This window comes from Lepisosteus platostomus, chromosome 7, assembly GCF_059453375.1.
Source record: "Lepisosteus platostomus isolate fLepPlt1 chromosome 7, fLepPlt1.hap1, whole genome shotgun sequence".
NCBI classification, from domain to species: domain Eukaryota; kingdom Metazoa; phylum Chordata; class Actinopteri; order Semionotiformes; family Lepisosteidae; genus Lepisosteus; species Lepisosteus platostomus.
Window position 1 is genome coordinate 32628320 of NC_142617.1, and position 17695 is coordinate 32646014.

Sequence of the window (17695 nt, forward strand, 5' to 3'; positions counted from 1 at the left end):
TATACAGGCGTAACAAAAACAGAAGACGGAGGGTGGGGTGAAGGGAGCTTATTAAAACAGAGCATCAAGAGTGTCCCCAAGCCCTGGTTTGGTTTTTACTCATCCTGGTTCTTCAGACTTGTGGAGCAGAACCTGTGTACCCTGCATGACCAGCATACTCTACCCCATACTACAGACCGTGCTGAAAAAGACCTGGGAAGACAGAAAAGAAGTAGATTCCTTTCATGGAATTTGGCAGTCCTAGTTGATCACTGCTGAAATGTAATTTCTTTCTGAACGAGGCCTGCTTTGTTGTGGATATTATTGGCTGGAAAGGCACGAAAATAGAAAAAAACAAATCCAAACCTATTTCTGTCTGCTTCCCCTTTTTAGGTAATCGAGGGAATGCCTTTTCTGACCTTAATCCCCGTCTTTTTCAGCTATCCTGATCTTGATTGGCAGTCCAAGCCCACTGTTCCTCTCTGACCTTTCCATTTTAACTAGGAAGCAGCAGACCGATTTGCTTTTGCTTTAAAAGTAAACCTTCATTTAGCTCCATTGTAGAGCTGGTTAGGTGCAGAGCCTAACTACAGCTGTGAGGGGGGGGATGAAGTTATTAATTCATGATCAGTTTGGGTACATGAGTTCCCATTCACATACTTCTGTCCCTGGTATAGGTAGCCTCACTTGCATGCATTTTCTTCACAGCCCAGATGCGTTTCCCTCAGATCTCCTCTTGCTGTCACATCATGTGCACTGGAGATAACGTTTGTGCACAGCACACTTTCTGCTTGTTGTGATTGTAATTTGCTTCTTGGAAACGAGGGGGAAAGAAGAGAAATGGAGCAGTTATCTTTGGTGTAAATGTTAGGCTACTAGAACTGCTTTTCTAATATTTTTATAGCCATTCTGAATCATTCTGCAAATTGAGGTAATATTGTTTTTCAGGCCCAAACACGTGTTGGTGCAATATTATGGCTGTCTTCATGCTGGGTGTATTATGAAGGAACTCGGTTTGGTTTTGAGAATATACGGTATATAGTTCCACAGGGCTCATGTCTCCCGTTTTCTTGTCAATAGGCATGTGAACGGAGGCCAGACGAGATTCGGCAAGTGCCGATTGTTGTTTTAATATTGTGAAGGGCTTTCTGGAGTGGCATTGTCCCGGTTTAGTCGGCGTAGTGCGTTGGCATAGTGCTGCACATCTTGCCCCGTTTGTCTCCAAGGCCAAGCTTGTACTTGTACACTCCCCCACTATAGGGACCCACATTGGAAAGCCACCTTTCCAGTGGCTGTTGAATTCGAAGGAAGGTCAAGTGTGCATTGCTGGGTACAGGGCTTACTTGTTTTTTTCTGGGCGGGGGAGGGTGGATTTGATGGTTTGCATGCAGGATCACTAGGTAGGTTTGCTGCAGATTTATCCAAGCAGAAGTAGAAGTAATCGCTGAACCTTTTGCAGCAGGATATTTTAAGTTTTTGATAGAACCTTTCTCCCCCCTGTTTATTAATGAATTTGACAGTTTTTGGACAAACCTTATAGTCCGTGTGTGGACTGTTGTGTAGGTTCACTAGCCCCATTAGCAGCTCAGAAACTGTATGCACTGAAGACAGAAGGAAAGTGTACGTTGCTCCATGGCAGACATTATGCCTTTCCCATCGTACTGTTGGTGCCATTAGGTTCATTTAATTCAAATGCCAAACGAAGAAGAGGTAGTGATGGACAGTTGTTTTGTGGAGCAGTGCTCCATATCATGTGAGGTTAACATATGACCCATTGTGCTATAGTCCATGTGCCTGGTCAGGGAGAAGGTGGTGATCAATAAAAGAGCCTCTCGCATGTTTAAGGGTTGAAGCTGAAGAGTTTAGCGAAGGACCTGATGGCATACATGTCTGACATCATGATCACTCTGTATTTCTCCCTCAGAAGCCCTGAGTAAGGCCACATACGGGGGGGTCTTTACTATATAGTGACTTCTATATGACATGGAATGAGCTTTGGTAATCTATTGGACACAAACCTTCTTTTGTATAAACCAAGAAGACACTGAGGCAGGCACAACACCACAAACTCCAGGTCTGTAGTAGCTCTGTACTGTACAGTCCTACACAAGTGAAACTTAACTGAGAAAATATCCATTTTCCGTGAGTGGTTAATGGAAAAATGAATGTGGTGAAGTTAATGATACATTAGCTGGATCATGTCACCTAGTTTAAGCACTGCCTTCCTTTAAGTAGATTAAACTGCTGGGCACTGGGATTTGTTTTGTGTCTCACGAAGAGTTTTCTTTTTCAGTAATGACTGTTCAGTTGCCTGTGGGGAGGGCTTAATCCAGCTGTGAAAAGAATGAATAGTATAACTATTTGTACTGTATAGTTCAAACATCAAATGCGTTTTTTGTTTGGTGGTTGACTCTGCCTTGGTAAGCATGGTTATAGAATCCAGGTCTTTGTGCTGGACTTTGGCTGATCTAATGCTGGAGCTGTAACTTTTTTTCTTTGTCTTTTTAACATGTAACTCATTTAATTATAGAATCTGAAGCCCCATTTGCTGGATAGGTTTGAAACGACAAAAAAGACTTCTAACATTTAATTGTAGTTCAGTAAGAATGACCACTTGTACTTCTGATACCCCTTTCTTCTCTTATGGATTGTGCACAATGTGTGCTGCTGAGCTCATAAGATTTGTATTTGTCTGTTAGAGCAAACAACGATGTACTGGTGCTGTCCCTCTGTGAGTCATTTAGTGGCGAGACAACGGCTTTTCTTTTTCATTTTTCGTTTTTTTTTAAATAACTGCCATCCACTTGTACAAAGTTGGGGGAACCAAAAATGGGGTGTGATGAAGGCTCATCTCAAAATAAAATTAACTTGCATACGTCCTATTTAAGTTCATCTTCCTACCCAGAACCAACACAAAGGTACGCTTTCAAGAGCACATGCAGTCTTTCAGCTCTGGAAGGCCGTGTGAGTGAGAGATCTGTAGCCCAAAGATCGAGTTAACTTAGCCTCTGTTCCATCTGCTGCACTACAATATTGGTACTGTAAGGCGTAAACTGTGGTACAGATGTCTCATTACAATCAGCATGACCATTTGTAACCCATTTATCGGTACTCTCTGTTGACCACAGTGCAGAACCACTGCCCAATCTGAGACCTCCCCCCTTGTATTGCAAGACTTGCATTTAATGAAAATAAAACCTCGACGACCTGTTTTGTCATGAAATTCTCGACAGCTTTTAGCACCTTTACGTTTCTTGTAAGGCAGATTCCCCCAATTTTGCAACAAGTGCCGTTGTCCCTTGAAAAGTAGCCTTTGGGGTGAAGGAAGTATTGTTCTGCATATGTAAATGATTAAGATGTATTTACATAAAAGTGTGCACCCAAGGCGCCTCGCTTGTGCTGCTTATGTCTCTTCAAAGCAGATGCGATGGGATTCATATTGATATTGGATTAAAAAAGCGAGGTATATTCTATTTGTTTGCCATTCACAGTGAATAAAGTAAGATAATCCCCAGCCTCCCAGTTTGCACTACCCCCTACATGGTAACTGTGACTTTTCACAATTCCTACGAGAAGTACATCACTGGAATTTTTTTTTTCCTTTTATTTTATTTTGAATTGGGGATTATGGAATTTAGAAGTACGTGAGGAGACTGAAGATTGTAATATTAATGTGCCAACAAATAAACACACCAGTATTCATGAATAGAGCCTTGTCTTTTTATGTGGGGAATCAGGATTGTGGATTTGATTCACCTGAAAATGGGGTCCATGGAAATGTCTGATAATGACTTTAGTGTTTAGTATGCTGGTACACCAGAGCGTAGGAGTATATAAAAATCATAAAAGGCACTGATCAAATTAATTCAGGTGACTTCTTCGAATCCTAACAGTAAAGCATGGATTTGTAGACACAAGTGAAAATAGAGGTAATCCATATGCAAGAGAGTAGGAAGTTCTACTTTACACAAAGGGTGGTGGGTGTCAGGAATGGGTGTTGTTGCCAGGTTGTTAAAGCTGATTTAATCATATTTTGCAAGAAAATGATGGTTAAGATCTTTGGTTTATTTAAGAACTGTGTTATTAGAAAGCAAGATGGTCCACATAGACCTCTCTCATTTCTATTGTTTCTTATGTTCTTAAAGAGCATTCAAGTCCACTAGATCTAAACCTGGGCTTTTGATATTATGTTTGATATTTGGCCCTTGGAGGTCCAGAAACTTTTAAAAGCAGAATCCAAAGTTACCGTTTCATAGTAAGAGTGGTCCTGGTCTTGGAGGAACATGGTTTTCTGAATTATGATTGATTTCAGTTTACTGTTTGGGGTGTATTTGCAAACTTGCTTTAAACTCTTTAAAAGCCCCAATGGGATTTTTAATTGATAGCACTCGAGTTTCAAAACTGAAATATAACCAACTGATCCTTTGCAAAAAGAAAAAAGGTTCAGCGTGCGGAATTTCACATGCAGTGTCTCTACTGCTTTCCTGTTCATCAGCTGATCAGCTACAAAGACCTGTTTAGCCAGAAATTACAGGAAGTTGAGGAAATGTGTAAAGTTTTGAAATTTTTTGGAATCGGTATTCTTGAAGTAGAGCTTTTTTGATACTTGGACTGTGCATATACATGAAAACTCTACAAGCAAACGGATCAGTTAAGTTATAAATTAGCTCTGCAGATTTAGAGATCAGCTGGAATGACAAGAAGAAGGTACTGTTCCTCCAAGACCTAAGTTGAGAACCATTGGCATAGACTACACTTAAGATATGGAGTAGTTATTGAAGAGAAGTATTTCAGTTAGACCTGCACTCCATCCACTGTCAGTGTTTTCCTTTGACATGAATGCTAGGAAAAGTGCTAACCTTTATTGCCTAACAAGGTGTTTAAGATTTGCCACAATTTCTGACTTGTCTTCATAAAGGGAGTCAGGGTTACTCTTATATCACTAATTAAATGGTGTAAACAAGATCGATAAGGTGTACTTCAAATGTGTGCGGTAAAAACAAATGTTTTATGATATGTTATGCCTTGTGTGTTTAATGGTGTAGTAGGATGGACAAGCTAAGGAAAAACCTTAACTTGTCTTTGCTATAACCTACTTTTTCCTCACATCTGACGTATTTCAAGGAAACAATTGATAACATGTTAAAAGATAAATAATTCCCATAGTTACCAACAAGGGGGCATTTGGCCCATCTAGCACACTTGGGGCACTATACTGGGGCATTAGGACCCACATGGACTGCAGGGTGAATACCCCCTGCTGGCCCCAGCAGGGGCTATACTACTTACAATACTTTACTATACTGTAAACAGGCACTGTCCTTTGGATGAGACGTAAAACCTAGGTCCTCTCTGTGGTCATTAAAAATCCCAGGGTGTTTCACGAAAAGAGTAGGGGTGTAACTCTGGTGTCCTGGCCAAATTTCCCATTGGCCCTTACCAATCATGGCCTCCTTATAATCCCCATCTATGAATTGGCTTCATTACTCTGCTCTCCTCCCCACTGATAGCTGATGTGTGGTGAGCGTTTTGGTGCATTATGGCTGCCATTGCATCATCCGAGTGGATGCTGCACATTGGTGGTGGTGGAGGGGAGTCCCCATTACCTGTAAAGCACTTTGAGTGGAGTGTCCAGAAAACACTATATAAGTGTAATCAATTATTATTTTAAGTGTCTCTTTATTCATCTCCTACATATGTAGTGGTAGCCCTGCTCCATCTGCTGGTGAACAAAAGGAACTACAGTTCTGGGACAGAAGTGGCAGTAAGATGCAACTGGTTTCACTACCGAATTCTCAAGCTGTACTCAATTTTGGTCATTCCTACTCCACACTCCTCATTCATCAGTGTACAACAACACATCAGTGTTCAACAAGTGGAGAGCTCCGACACAGTGCTCCTGCTGGTAGGACTGTGCTTTCAGGATGGGGGTGCTATTGTTGCCAACAGGGTACAGAAGAACTGAACTGTTTCAGTACATTTCTTAAAATAACTGGATTGCAATCTCTCGAGCCAACAGCCAAGAAGGGCACATCTCACAGTACTTGCTTTAAGAGCACTGCAGCACTGTACCCCCTTCCTCTACCTCCCGTGTGTTCTCTCCAACTTTGCTTGCATTTGGATGGTACTGCTCATCCCTAGCACACAAGACAGCACCCACTACCTTCACCAGTGCAGTGCTGGTCAAAAAGCAAGGACAGAGTGGAGTTTAACTGGGGTCAACACTCATTCTTAAAGCCAATACCAGGCACTCTCACAACAAAGTAGTTAACATCTCATCTGAAGGACAGCACCCTCCTGCTGTACAATGCCCTTATACTAGAATTTGGAACTTCTGGTCCAAAACGAAGAGCCACACCTACTTACCCACCAACACCACTGTCTGCCCAACTGCTCCTCTATCTCAAACCACTCATCATGGGGAGAACATGAGACATTACCCTACACACCTCCCAACTACCCCATTACAAAACAAGCAACAGTATAGGAAAGGCTCAATGCTCTCACTCGGAAGGATGGCTCTGTACAACCATTACCCAGTACTGCTTCATCCTGGTTTCTGTACACAGGCTGGAACTGCTGCAACCATCAGGTCTGGAGAGGAATTACTAGTCGGTATTTGTGACTTCAAAAAACATTTCCCATTACTTTATATTGGCCAAGTAAATTGATGGCACTCAGATTTAGAAAATGGTATTTACATAATTCCTGATGTCTTGTAGACAGTGAAGTTTCATTATAACAAGCAACGCAGTACACCACACATTCTACAATAGGTCTCCCCACAACTGCCTTCCAAGTCAAACAAGCTACAAACGGCATTTTTAAATATCGATAAGCTCAGGTTCATAGAGGAAAGGCAGAGCTATAATCTTAATCTTTACTTTATTAGCCATATACAATTTCTTGCATTAGGAATTAGCCTTTTTGAATACCCTAGCTCGCTCTCCATGGAGACACAGACACACAGACAGGGAGAGAAGCTTGGAGTCAGAGCGCAGGGTCAGCCATTGTACAGCACCCCTGGAGCAGTTGGGGTTAAGGGCCTCGCTCAGGGGCCCTACGGAGTAGGATTCCTCTGCCAGCCACAGGCGCAGATCCTTAACCACAGTGGGCTCCGCCCCATGTATAAAAAAAAAATACGTGAACCACAAAGAACTGAGTTTTTCACAACTTTATTGTACAGAAAATGAGTGCGCAATTACTGAGGGGCCTGTCCTCGTCCACGGCCGAATCCACCTCTCTGCAAGTAGGAGGAAAAAGGCAATTAGTCACATCCTCAGCAACAGCACCTTGGGCAAAAGACACACAACACCTGGCTCCAGATGTAGCCAAGGACTGCAAACCATGAACAGCTTCACCAGTGCTTAAGACACTGACTTGCCCTCCCTGTTGTAGAAAAAAGCAACCACATTCCCTCCCTGCCCCTGTATTTCTCAGAACTACAGTGAAAGAAAAAGCCCAATCTGATCCTGCAAGTCGAGATTTTTTCCACGCTTAAGAGGAAATACCGGACTCCCGTGCCGTGCTGACAGAAGAAAATAAAGCACACTTACGAACTGGAATTCTGTAGCTGCTCCAGCACCAGCCTCTGCCTTCTTGTCAGCACCAGCTGCAGGTGGAAACAAGTCAGGTTTCAGGGGACAATACTGACACCAGATCTTCCATTCGTAGATAATGATTCAGATTTTCACGTTTTAAACAAAGTCTTCTTTCTTTTGCTTATTTCTGCATTTGGGTAAAACATGAAAACTGGAATTGTGACTGTTCTTGAAACATGCACCTGTCTGGGATTCAGATCAAGATGATTAAGAAATTGGGTATTCATGGGTTTTACTTCTTCCAGTTTAACGAGTTCGTAAAGTTTAGTTTTTTCCATGTGCAATTAATTTTGCAAATCGGCTACTAAATCCAAGTGTACTAGAACAGGGAAGTGACTATAAAGGATTTAATCCTTGTAATGCATTTAAACTGGTTTTAAAGATAAACAATTTGGTCATTTTGTATATTAATTAGAAACTATGCTTAATAAACAACAGTTCAGTTAAATGTACATATACATTCACTTTGCTAAAGATATCCAGTTTGTCAATAAAGGACTATTTCACCAAGTAAATACACAGTAGAGCTAAAACTGCATTACATTCCAAAGAATAATTATGTGTATTCTTCATGTAAATGAAATAGTAATGGGCAATACATACCCTCGTTACGTAAGAAAAATCTGGCATTTTATTTACCAGCCAAGTTCACGTCTACCAGTTCAAGTCTAGTTAAACCAGCAGACTTTTTCTGAATGCTTTTAGGTCATGCATCTGACCGAATAATCTGCTAAAACTTTATATGACAAAGACATTTACCCAGATGTCTTTATTCTACCCTAATCTTCCAGTTTTGGAAAAAAGCACTGGAAGCACTTGCCCAAAGTTATAAAGGTGCTCATGTTTAAGTGAACCCAGTTATTTACCCCTAGATGGAGCCTTTGGGGGCCAACAACCCAGGGAATGAATTCTGTAGAGCAGGGCTGTCCAACCTTAGTTCCAGGGAGCCCCAGTCCAGCAGGGTATATAGGTCACCATTAATTAAATCACTGAAGACTCAGAACAATTTTATGATGATCAATTTAGGAAATTTGTTAAAGTAATTCAGAGATCATCTGGGATCTAATTCTGATGACTCCTCAGCCCTCAAGAGCCAGAGTTAAACAGGTGGTTACTTGACCTGTAATTTGCAGGTATTCCTTTTCAAATGAATGTTTCAAGCGAAACAGTGGGGTTTCCCACGAAGACTGCACTATAAACAAAACCATTTCATGTCCTTTGCCGTTTTCTCTCACTCCAGCCGAGAATCAGAAGCTGTGAGCGCTAAGCCATACCCACACTGTGCTGCCCACTTCTGATCTGGCCAGTCTTGCTGTACCTCACCCAGGCGGTCCTTTTTTAAAGGATGCGAGCCCAATTATAGATCTTTTAACTGGGGTCCCATCTTGGAACTGGCCACTTAATCCGGATGGGTTGCATCAGTGAGCAACCAGCCTCTTGCTTAAACCAAACCTAAAGACTTTAACAAAGGCGTGCAAGGTGAAGGCCAGTCCAGCTATCAGCCCAGTACTCACGGGGTGCTGCCGAGCGCCTGTACGTGTCCCTGTCAGCCTCCCCACGGGCCAGGCGAGCGGGCCTCTCCCCTTCCAGACCTGCCAGGAGAGAACACGACTCCTCAGCACTTTCAGCCTCAAGGCATCATTCCCCATCCAGGCAACAAAGGTAAAATTTTAAGACTCACAAAAGACATTTCTGCAGCTTTGACTATTTTACTTCTCATCCTATAGCTATTTCACCATACATGTAATCTTATTTGATTCCCCAATCTTAAAAATACAAACTACTATCTACGAACTACACTGTTATACAATTCAAACCATCCAAACCCACCCCCGGCTTAACTGTTTCTTAAATCTAATAATGACCCAGCCTCAAACCCCCTGCTTACAGAGTTCAACCTTCCCGGTAACGAGCATCTTTACTGGTTGAACCAACTGGGAGGCTGCAAGTGTGATCTGTACTGGAGGCGTCAGGTCCATTAGGCAGAACTGGCATGTATTTGAACAAGTCCAACACATACAGAGCAGCAGAAATCCCCAAAACGTCCGAGATCGTAAAGATTTCCCACTCCTAAATGTGCCTGACATCGCTTTGCCTTGGCAGTAGACAGAGTAATACAAACTCACCAGGCCTCTAGGTGTTGGGTTTTAAGAGTGGTCCAAAGTCCTGGGTAAGGCCTCCTTTGCAAAGCAACCTCCCGCCCTCCCAGGAGCTAATGCCCCATTCCGAGACAACAATGCCTACCTTTGGGGCGCGGCCTGGCGGTCTCGGGGCGCGTCTGGCGGCGCAGGGTGGCAGGAACAATTTCGGGCGGCAGGTGCAGGAAGTCCCTCAGGTACTGGATCCCCTCATTGGTCAGGTACCAGTAGAAGTGGCGCCAGGCAAACTGCTCCTTCACATACCCGCAGGATTTCAGCGACTGCGTTGGGGGGTGGGGGGGGACAGAGAGAACTAAGAAGCAGGCACTTCAGTGTAATAGGTCACCTTTCCTAATCAAAACTCTATGACAGCACGGCTAAAAACTATGACTCTACTTAAGCCTGAGTGAGGCTCAGCTGTCTGTACAGATATCCCCACCACAATTATTCAGCCACTCAAAGATGAGGGTCAGAACGGCAGTGACGAGCAGCACTGGGGACCGAAGCATCTCAAGGACTCTATAGATCAATCAACCTCTTGTTTCACGGAAGAAATCTTAATCTGGCAAGGGAGCAAAGGACTTCTCCAGATGCAGATTTCGTGTTTATTTTTTTTACTGACTGCATAGCAAAATATCTAAACTAGAATCAACAACTTCCCTACATCCCCTTTATCTCCTACTGAACTGCGTGTAGAAAAAGGCAGCTGCAACCCTGGTCCTGCAGAGCCCCAGTCCTAAGTCACCATTAAATCTCCAGAACTCAAGGGCCACAGTTCTCTTCATGAACAATTACCTGCTTGATTCATCGCTAGTTTCCCCCATCTTTAGAAACAGGTGACCCAAGACTAATTGGATCAGGGCTCTTTGAGAACAAGGATGGACACTCCCCAATTTAAACAATTTTAGCAACTCAAACATCCCTATTAAGAAATTCAATCCTCAGATTCAAAAGCATTTTTCACAGTGTAATTTCAACGGACAATACAAACCCAAAGGCACAGAGCCGTGACAAAAATATTACCAAAAAGAGGCCGTCTACAAATGCAGCCCATTCGGTAGCTGGCTGGATGCAGATCTCATCCAGGCACTTCTTCAATGAAGCCAGAGTTTCAGCTTCAACATGGCTGGGTTATTTGTTCCATACTCCCACCACCCTTTGTGTAAAGACGTGCTTCCTGTTCACATAAATCCATTAACTGTAATCCAATGTGCTACCTCTACAGCACCCATATAAATGACTGCAAACACATGCAACCAGACTTACTACATCTCAACAACCAGGCCCTGCCTGCCTGAACACCAGCAGGACCTCACACCATGCTCCTATAACAGAGGACCGTGTCCTCAGCAGAGTCGCCCGGGGGCCAGCCTCACCTGCATGGCCTTCATGACGTGGAGGTTGGGCACGTTCTTGTCAGCCAGCTCGGGGTGCTTGGCCAGGTGCACGTCCTTCTTGGCCACCATGACGCCCTCCTTGAAGAGGAGCTCGTAGATGGCAATGCGGTTCTTCTTGGGCATCAACATCTGCAGGGCACAGAAGAGCACAGGCCGGTGACTTTACCGCAGTGAGCTCACTTCAAGCCAGTTTGCAATGGTAACGGATGTAAGAGCTCTCACGTATTTTACGACCCATTTACTCAGCAACCGTTTCACCGAATGCGTGACAAAGTGATCAGTGTTAAAGTGACAATTAAAACACTTGTCTAACAAAGCGAAAACTATCGCAAAAGTGGCCAGTTTTCGCCAAAGGCTTCAGCATCTCCTGCTGCGTGGAAAGACCGTATGTATTCTCCAAGAGCTCCCTCCATAAGTACAGAAGAAACAGAAGAGGCTACATCAACACTGAAATGGATTCCCAACAAGCAGTTCAACACGCCTGTGCAGGCCTAAGTTTATGATCTAGAAGAGTAAAGCTACAAAACACTCCCAATGTGTAATGTGTAAGCAATACGCGAATTTTAATCAACTCCCGAGTAGGTAAGGAAACCGTATGGCATTTCTGAGGCTTTTAACACGATCAATCACGGGTTCTTCCAGGACCAGTATCCAACAACAGCATTTTAAGCTTTGAGAAAGCCAATCGGGCCACAGAACGTAACCTGAATACTAGTTCTGATGCTGTGATTACCAAACCCCCTGCTCCTTGCAGAGAAAAGCTCTACTATTTCACGCACCGGGTATCAAATCGCTACGGCCATTGACCATTTATGACCTTTTTCTTTTCAACATTCAACCTACTGTGCATGAGAGAGGCCTACTGCCTGGACACCGACATCACCCGAGCGTTTTAACAACCATCTGGAAACATGAAGGCATTTTTTGAGAAATAATCAAATAGTCACATCTGTGAAATGCAAAAGGGGGCTTCAACGACACTACAAATGATGATTTCGTTACGATGGTGAAGATATAAGGCAGATAATCCAGCGAGATCAGTCGCCTACCTCTGCAGCTTGCTATGAGATCGGAGCCGGAAAGGAAGGAGCATGCGCACAGCGCATATTTATACAACGGGAAGTGGCGTCTGCCGTAAGGACCGGGAGAATGCTGCCGCTCGTACATAGGGGGCGCCATGTTGTACGGAATAGCGGACGAGGTCTATATTTATCGCAATTTAGTCAAGATTATACGCCATGTAGAGATATAAAAAGAGCAATCAAACACGTACAAACAACAATCTGCATCGATTAAAACCAGTTGAATAAAAGCTCTATCTAATGGAAGTAAAATACATAATCCAGGGAGTAGAAAAGCAAATAACTGTTCCAAGGATTTTCTGTAACAACAAAAGTGCCGGAGATTTCAGGGAGCCTACTGTAGCATAAGAATAAGTAGCTCATCTAAACGGGCATGTTGTGAAAGACAAAGGCTTCAGCTTTGTGGGCCACTGGAAAGTTATCCATGCAAGAGGACCATCAGGACAGATGTAGAAGATTACATCTAAATGACAAGGGCTCTAGCTGTTGCGGTACAAGAATTCCCAATGAAATCCAGCAACATTTAAACTAGAAGCAGGGGGGTGGAGCCAATGAAAGTCCATTAGGAAGGTACACGGAGATCAAAGACCTAAGGAGAACCAAAGGGAAAACTGAACAAAGAACCAAGTCATACAGTGCTTCTACCTGAGTACTTGTGCATGCTTTGTGTTATGCTTAACATCTAAATGCTCTGATGCTTAGTGTTAGAAACAAACTAGATGAAACACAAGCTGCCGCATTAGCAGGTTATCACAATGTAATTGAAAACACAGAAATATGGCTAACTGAGAGTGAATGAGGAGGCCAGCAGCCATATCACCTTGCAACTCACAACTGGCAACCCACTGAAGCTCAGCAGGTGTGAGCCTGGTCAGTACCTGGATGGGAGACCTCCTGGGAAAAACTAAGGTTGCTGCTGGAAGAGGTGTTAGTGGGGCCACCAGGTGGTGTTCACCCTGCAGTCCAGGTGTGTCCTAATGCCCCAGTATAGTGACAGGGACACTATACTGTAAATAAGCCCCGTCCTTCAGATGAGACGTAAAACCGAGGTCCTGACTCTCTGTGGTCATTAAAAATCCCAGGGTGTTTCTCGAACAGAGTAGGGGTCTAACCCCGGCGTCCTGGCCAAATTTCCCATGCCTCCTAATAACCCCCCTCTATGAATTGGCAACATTACTTTGTTCTCCTCCCCCCCCCCCTCCTACTCCGACGGCAGGCGGAGCGACGCGCCGGTTGGAGTATTTCTCGGTCGCAGTTAATGGCAACGTCAGCTCAAAGATTTGGTTCAAACCCAAATGGAGACTGGTGTGCTGACAATCCCTGCTGATGCAGGATTATACTAGGAAAGAGAGAGTGATGGAGGAGAATGCAGTATCATCCGATACACTCTATTCCAGGAAAGAGAAGAGAGCACAAGGTGTAGATTTATATATAGAAAAGACTGCTCAGGCTCAGAAATGTTAACCAGTGGAAACAAGAGTCTCTGAATCGTGTGGGTCAGACTTCTAAAAATCATTCCAAAGGTATAGGAGTTTGCTATAGGCTGCCAAAAGCAGATGTTGATTGTAGTTTGACACTCTATAGACAAATGAGGAATTTTAGTGCAAAACATGATGTAGTTTTTTCACGGATGATTTTAATGTTCCACACACAGACTATAGGAAAAAGAACTATAGGCATGTCTGCAGCAGAAATTGAATTGTGCACATGTTTAATGATGTTTCTTAATCAGCTTGACAAAACACCTACAGAGGACAATGCTTGTACATATCTGGTCACGACAGACGGAAGCAAACAGGTTGAGAGAACCATATGGGACCTGTGATCATGATATGGTGTACTTTGAACTATATTTTGGAACTGTGACAGGGATAAAGAGAGCTAAACAGGAGATAGGACAGGTAATGAAATCACCGGGAAACAGTTAGCTACATTATAAACTGATTGAAGCACAGAATAAATGTATCCCAAAAGTGGGTAAACCAAGCTACAAAATGTGTCTCAAATAGTTCAAAAAATGTAAGAGAAAAGAAAGAGTCTTATAAAATGAAAAGGAGTACAATTAATTGCAAGCACACAAAAGGAAGGCCAAGAAAGGAACTGAAATGAATATTGCAGTGGAAGCTAAAATTAAAATATAAACATTTTCTTTCATTGCTACAACAGAAAAACAACTGTCAAGGGTGAAGTAAGATATATTTGGACCAAAAATGGAAACATCTACAATACAAAGGGAATGGCTGATGTCTTAAATGTGTTTCACTGAGGTGTTCACTAAGGAATAAAGTCAACAATATACCTTAGGCAGCCAAAAGACAAGCTTCTGTATTAAATAATATAAGATCAGAAGAGGCAAACATATTCTGGGCACAAAAAACACTCAGGATATAAAGTATTCCTGACAGGGCCTGATGATTAACAAACTAACAATTGTTCTTAAGGAATCTAGAGACGTTATTCACAAGACATTAAGGCAACTCTTCCTACAGATGCTGAAGACAGGGGTGATAGCCATGGACAGAACACTGCTAATGTAGTGCTCATCCATAAGAAGGCTGAGAAAACGGAATCAATTCTTTCTAAATTTGACTTCTATTAATCTAAGGTAATGTAAACAGTTAACATGAACTGAGAAAAGTTAGGTCTTGCCTAACTTAAGACAGAGCATGTGATATGGCATATTTAGATTTTATTTTGATAAAGGTCCTCATAATGTGTATGGGGGTGTACAGATTTAGAATTTGTTAATTGTTTGATATACTGTATACTGTATATAGATTCCAGTATAGTTAATAAACAAATCCTATTTGCAAATCAAATTAGGAGGTTTAGCAAGCACAGCAGAAGCAATTAAAGACATTCAGATATATTTAGATACAATTCAAGAGTGGAGTAACGCCTGGCAGATGATGTTTAAAGTAGACAAGAGCAGGTTTTGCAAGCAGGTAGCAAAACATAAACTATAAGTACAAAATGGGAAATGTATTAAAAAAGACTCCAGTGTTTATGTTGGCACACATTCTAGACAATGTGGGGAAGCAATAAGCAGACAAAAATTAGAATTTATAGATATAATGAAGAATTAAAAATGTAGAATGTAAGAGAGAGAGAGACATTATTTGTCATATGTACATTGTACATTGGGATTCTTGTTCAAGATGTTCAAGATGTTCTCTTGCACAGTACAATAGACAGCACTTTCACACAATGTGCACACACACATTTCAAACCAGTTAATAAGAAAAAATGATAGCAGTACAATAAAGCACATCAACATACAACTGGAAGGACAGAACGACCAACACACAGGACGATAGATACGTGGTGGCCAAGAGGAGGTGCACAGTGAGGAGGTGCGTTGAATTCTGAATTTCAAAGGATGTTGTGTTAAAAACGTATGACATAAATAAGGCAATTGTGCAATTGTGCAATTGTGGTCTTCTCATTATAGATATAATACTGCAGACCCAGAATCAGTCAGAGCTGAGCATCCAGATACTGTACATTCTGGGGCTTTAAGGAAATTCCTACACTTGACAAGACCAGGAGGAACAGAATCTCTTTAGTCTTGAACAGAGAGGACTGCGAGGGGCCCTGATATAGTGATTGAAAATCCTCAAAAGCCCTAACAAAGTCAGGCCAGCAGATTTCTTCAGAATGAACAGTGAAACAAACCAGAGGACACAAGTGGAAACTACATCAAAGGGTTGTGGGAGTGTGGAACAAGCAATCCAGCCATGTTGTCAAAGCCAGCAGCCTCAATGTAGAATGAGATCCTAGATTCATTAGTTACTTGGATCAGTTAATTACCAGCTATCAAACAGGCTAGATGGGCTGAATGACCTCCTGAATTGAATTTCAACTAATTTATAGCCATCCATGTTGGAATTTCAACTAAACAGTGCAGTTTTGTATGGTGTGTAAAATTATCTTTGAAAGTTTGTAAATGACATGTTAGCCTGTCAGTAGTATAAAACTACAGCACAGGCCTTTACACTGTTATTGGGTTTAGATTTTCCATAAAGTATTAAAAACTCTTACATGTATTTGTTTACTTTTTTAAATCAATAAACGTAGGTACAAAATGCAGAGATTCAAAATAAAAAAGCACCACAAGTAAAAACACCTTTGGACAATTTTAAGCAACGGGTGTGAACTTTGCTCAAATAATTTTGTCAGCATTTCTGTTAGGTACTGTACATAGGCAGTTGGAAAGTTATTTCAACTCGAACCGCTAGAGGTCAGCATACCAGAGTATTTGTACACGCTGCTGACGAAAACGCAGGGAAAAAAAGATTTACCGCGCATGAAAGTGGTCACCGGGTTCTTGTGTCATTCACGCATTTAACATAATAACGTTTTTGAGCTTAATTGGTGAAAGTTATGTTCTGATTTAGATGCTTCTCAATGATTTAAAAACCTGAAACGAGGTTTATGCTCATTTGTCAATTGAAAAACTATTTTATCCAGCTCGGGTGACCTGCTGGTGTAGAATCACTTACAGTAGGATCTGTGCCTAAGCCAGAGCCGGTTAAATCAGCAGTTTGAGGAGACATAATAAAAAAACAGCTGTCTTGTCCTTGCCAGCAGATGACATACTGTAGCCATGGGTCTCCACCACCAGGCTTGCCCAACCCTGCTATATTCCTTGAGGGGGACACAGGGGAGAGCTAGTCTGATAGTCCCAGCTTTCCCACTCTGTTCTTCATTTGTGCTCAGAAAAAAACACTGACATGCAGTGTGTCCCACTGTAGAAGATAGTGCAAAATTCCCAGAATACTAATTCCGACACAGAGGTGATGCCTGTAAGAATTACAGACTCTCACATTGAGGAGACATGTAATGCTGGAAGCGATGTCTGCAATGTTAGAACTAGATTCTGTACTGCCGCACAGGTGTCAGTACATGATGACATATGTGTGGATTTGGATATTTAGTCTTTCACTTGTAAATATCTACGTGAAAAGTTTGCTACTAAAAGTTAACTGCCCAACGCTCAGCAGCCAGCTGCCCCTGATAGTGCAGTATCAGGGCTGTGCCAGTGCAGGTCTCTGCTCTGTAATCAGCACTGCTCAGTAATTAGTCCTTTCCAACAGCTGCAAGCTTCCCAGCCTGGCATGAGCCAGTGTGTCCATGTGCATTCCAACACTCTCCCCTGGCACCTGCAAAGAAAAAACCTACAAGGTGATAAATTTACTTGGCCATTGCACCTGAAGAGAACCCCTGAAAGGATCAGATGAAGCAAGACCATCAACAACATTTGAATAAAAACGGTCATTCTGAGTGCTGCCTGCATGCAGTGGTTAGCATTGCTGTGTTGGGGCCTTGGGTTCAAATTCAGACCTGAGGTGCTATCTGTATGGAGTTTGTATGTTCTCCATGTGTTCACAAGGGTTTCCTCCAGGTGTTCCGGTTTCCTCCCACAGTCCAAAGACATCCAGGTAGGTTAATTATTTTCTGGGAAACTTGGCCCTAGTATCTGTGTTTGTGTCTGTATG

The 17695-nt window shown here is 42.5% G+C and overlaps 1 protein-coding gene and 1 long non-coding RNA gene across 3 annotated transcripts in view; one reads left to right on the forward strand and one right to left on the reverse strand.

Moving 5' to 3' along the window:
- The window catches only part of LOC148658538 (uncharacterized), a 136619-nt gene extending 129398 nt beyond the window's left edge, over positions 1-7221 (forward strand). Inside the window, exon 2 of the long non-coding RNA XR_015940096.1 lies at positions 7071-7221. This is a non-coding gene — a long non-coding RNA (uncharacterized LOC148658538). The remainder of the gene's footprint in view (positions 1-7070) is intronic.
- Positions 7139-12251, reverse strand: rps10 (ribosomal protein S10). 2 transcript variants are annotated; one of them, XM_088639875.1, is made up of 6 exons: positions 12165-12251; positions 11095-11244; positions 9825-9999; positions 9095-9172; positions 7536-7591; positions 7139-7222 (listed from the first exon to the last, which is right to left on the reverse strand). In XM_088639875.1, exons 2-6 carry the CDS (start codon positions 11242-11244, stop codon positions 7181-7183), a joined length of 501 nt encoding a protein of 166 aa, XP_088496001.1. In that variant the 5' UTR covers positions 12165-12251; the 3' UTR covers positions 7139-7180. The 2 variants fall into 2 exon arrangements, with proteins under 2 accessions (XP_088496001.1, XP_088496000.1); XM_088639874.1 differs by having other exon boundaries at positions 7139-7451; positions 7491-7591.
- Positions 12252-17695: the final 5444 nt, after the last annotated feature.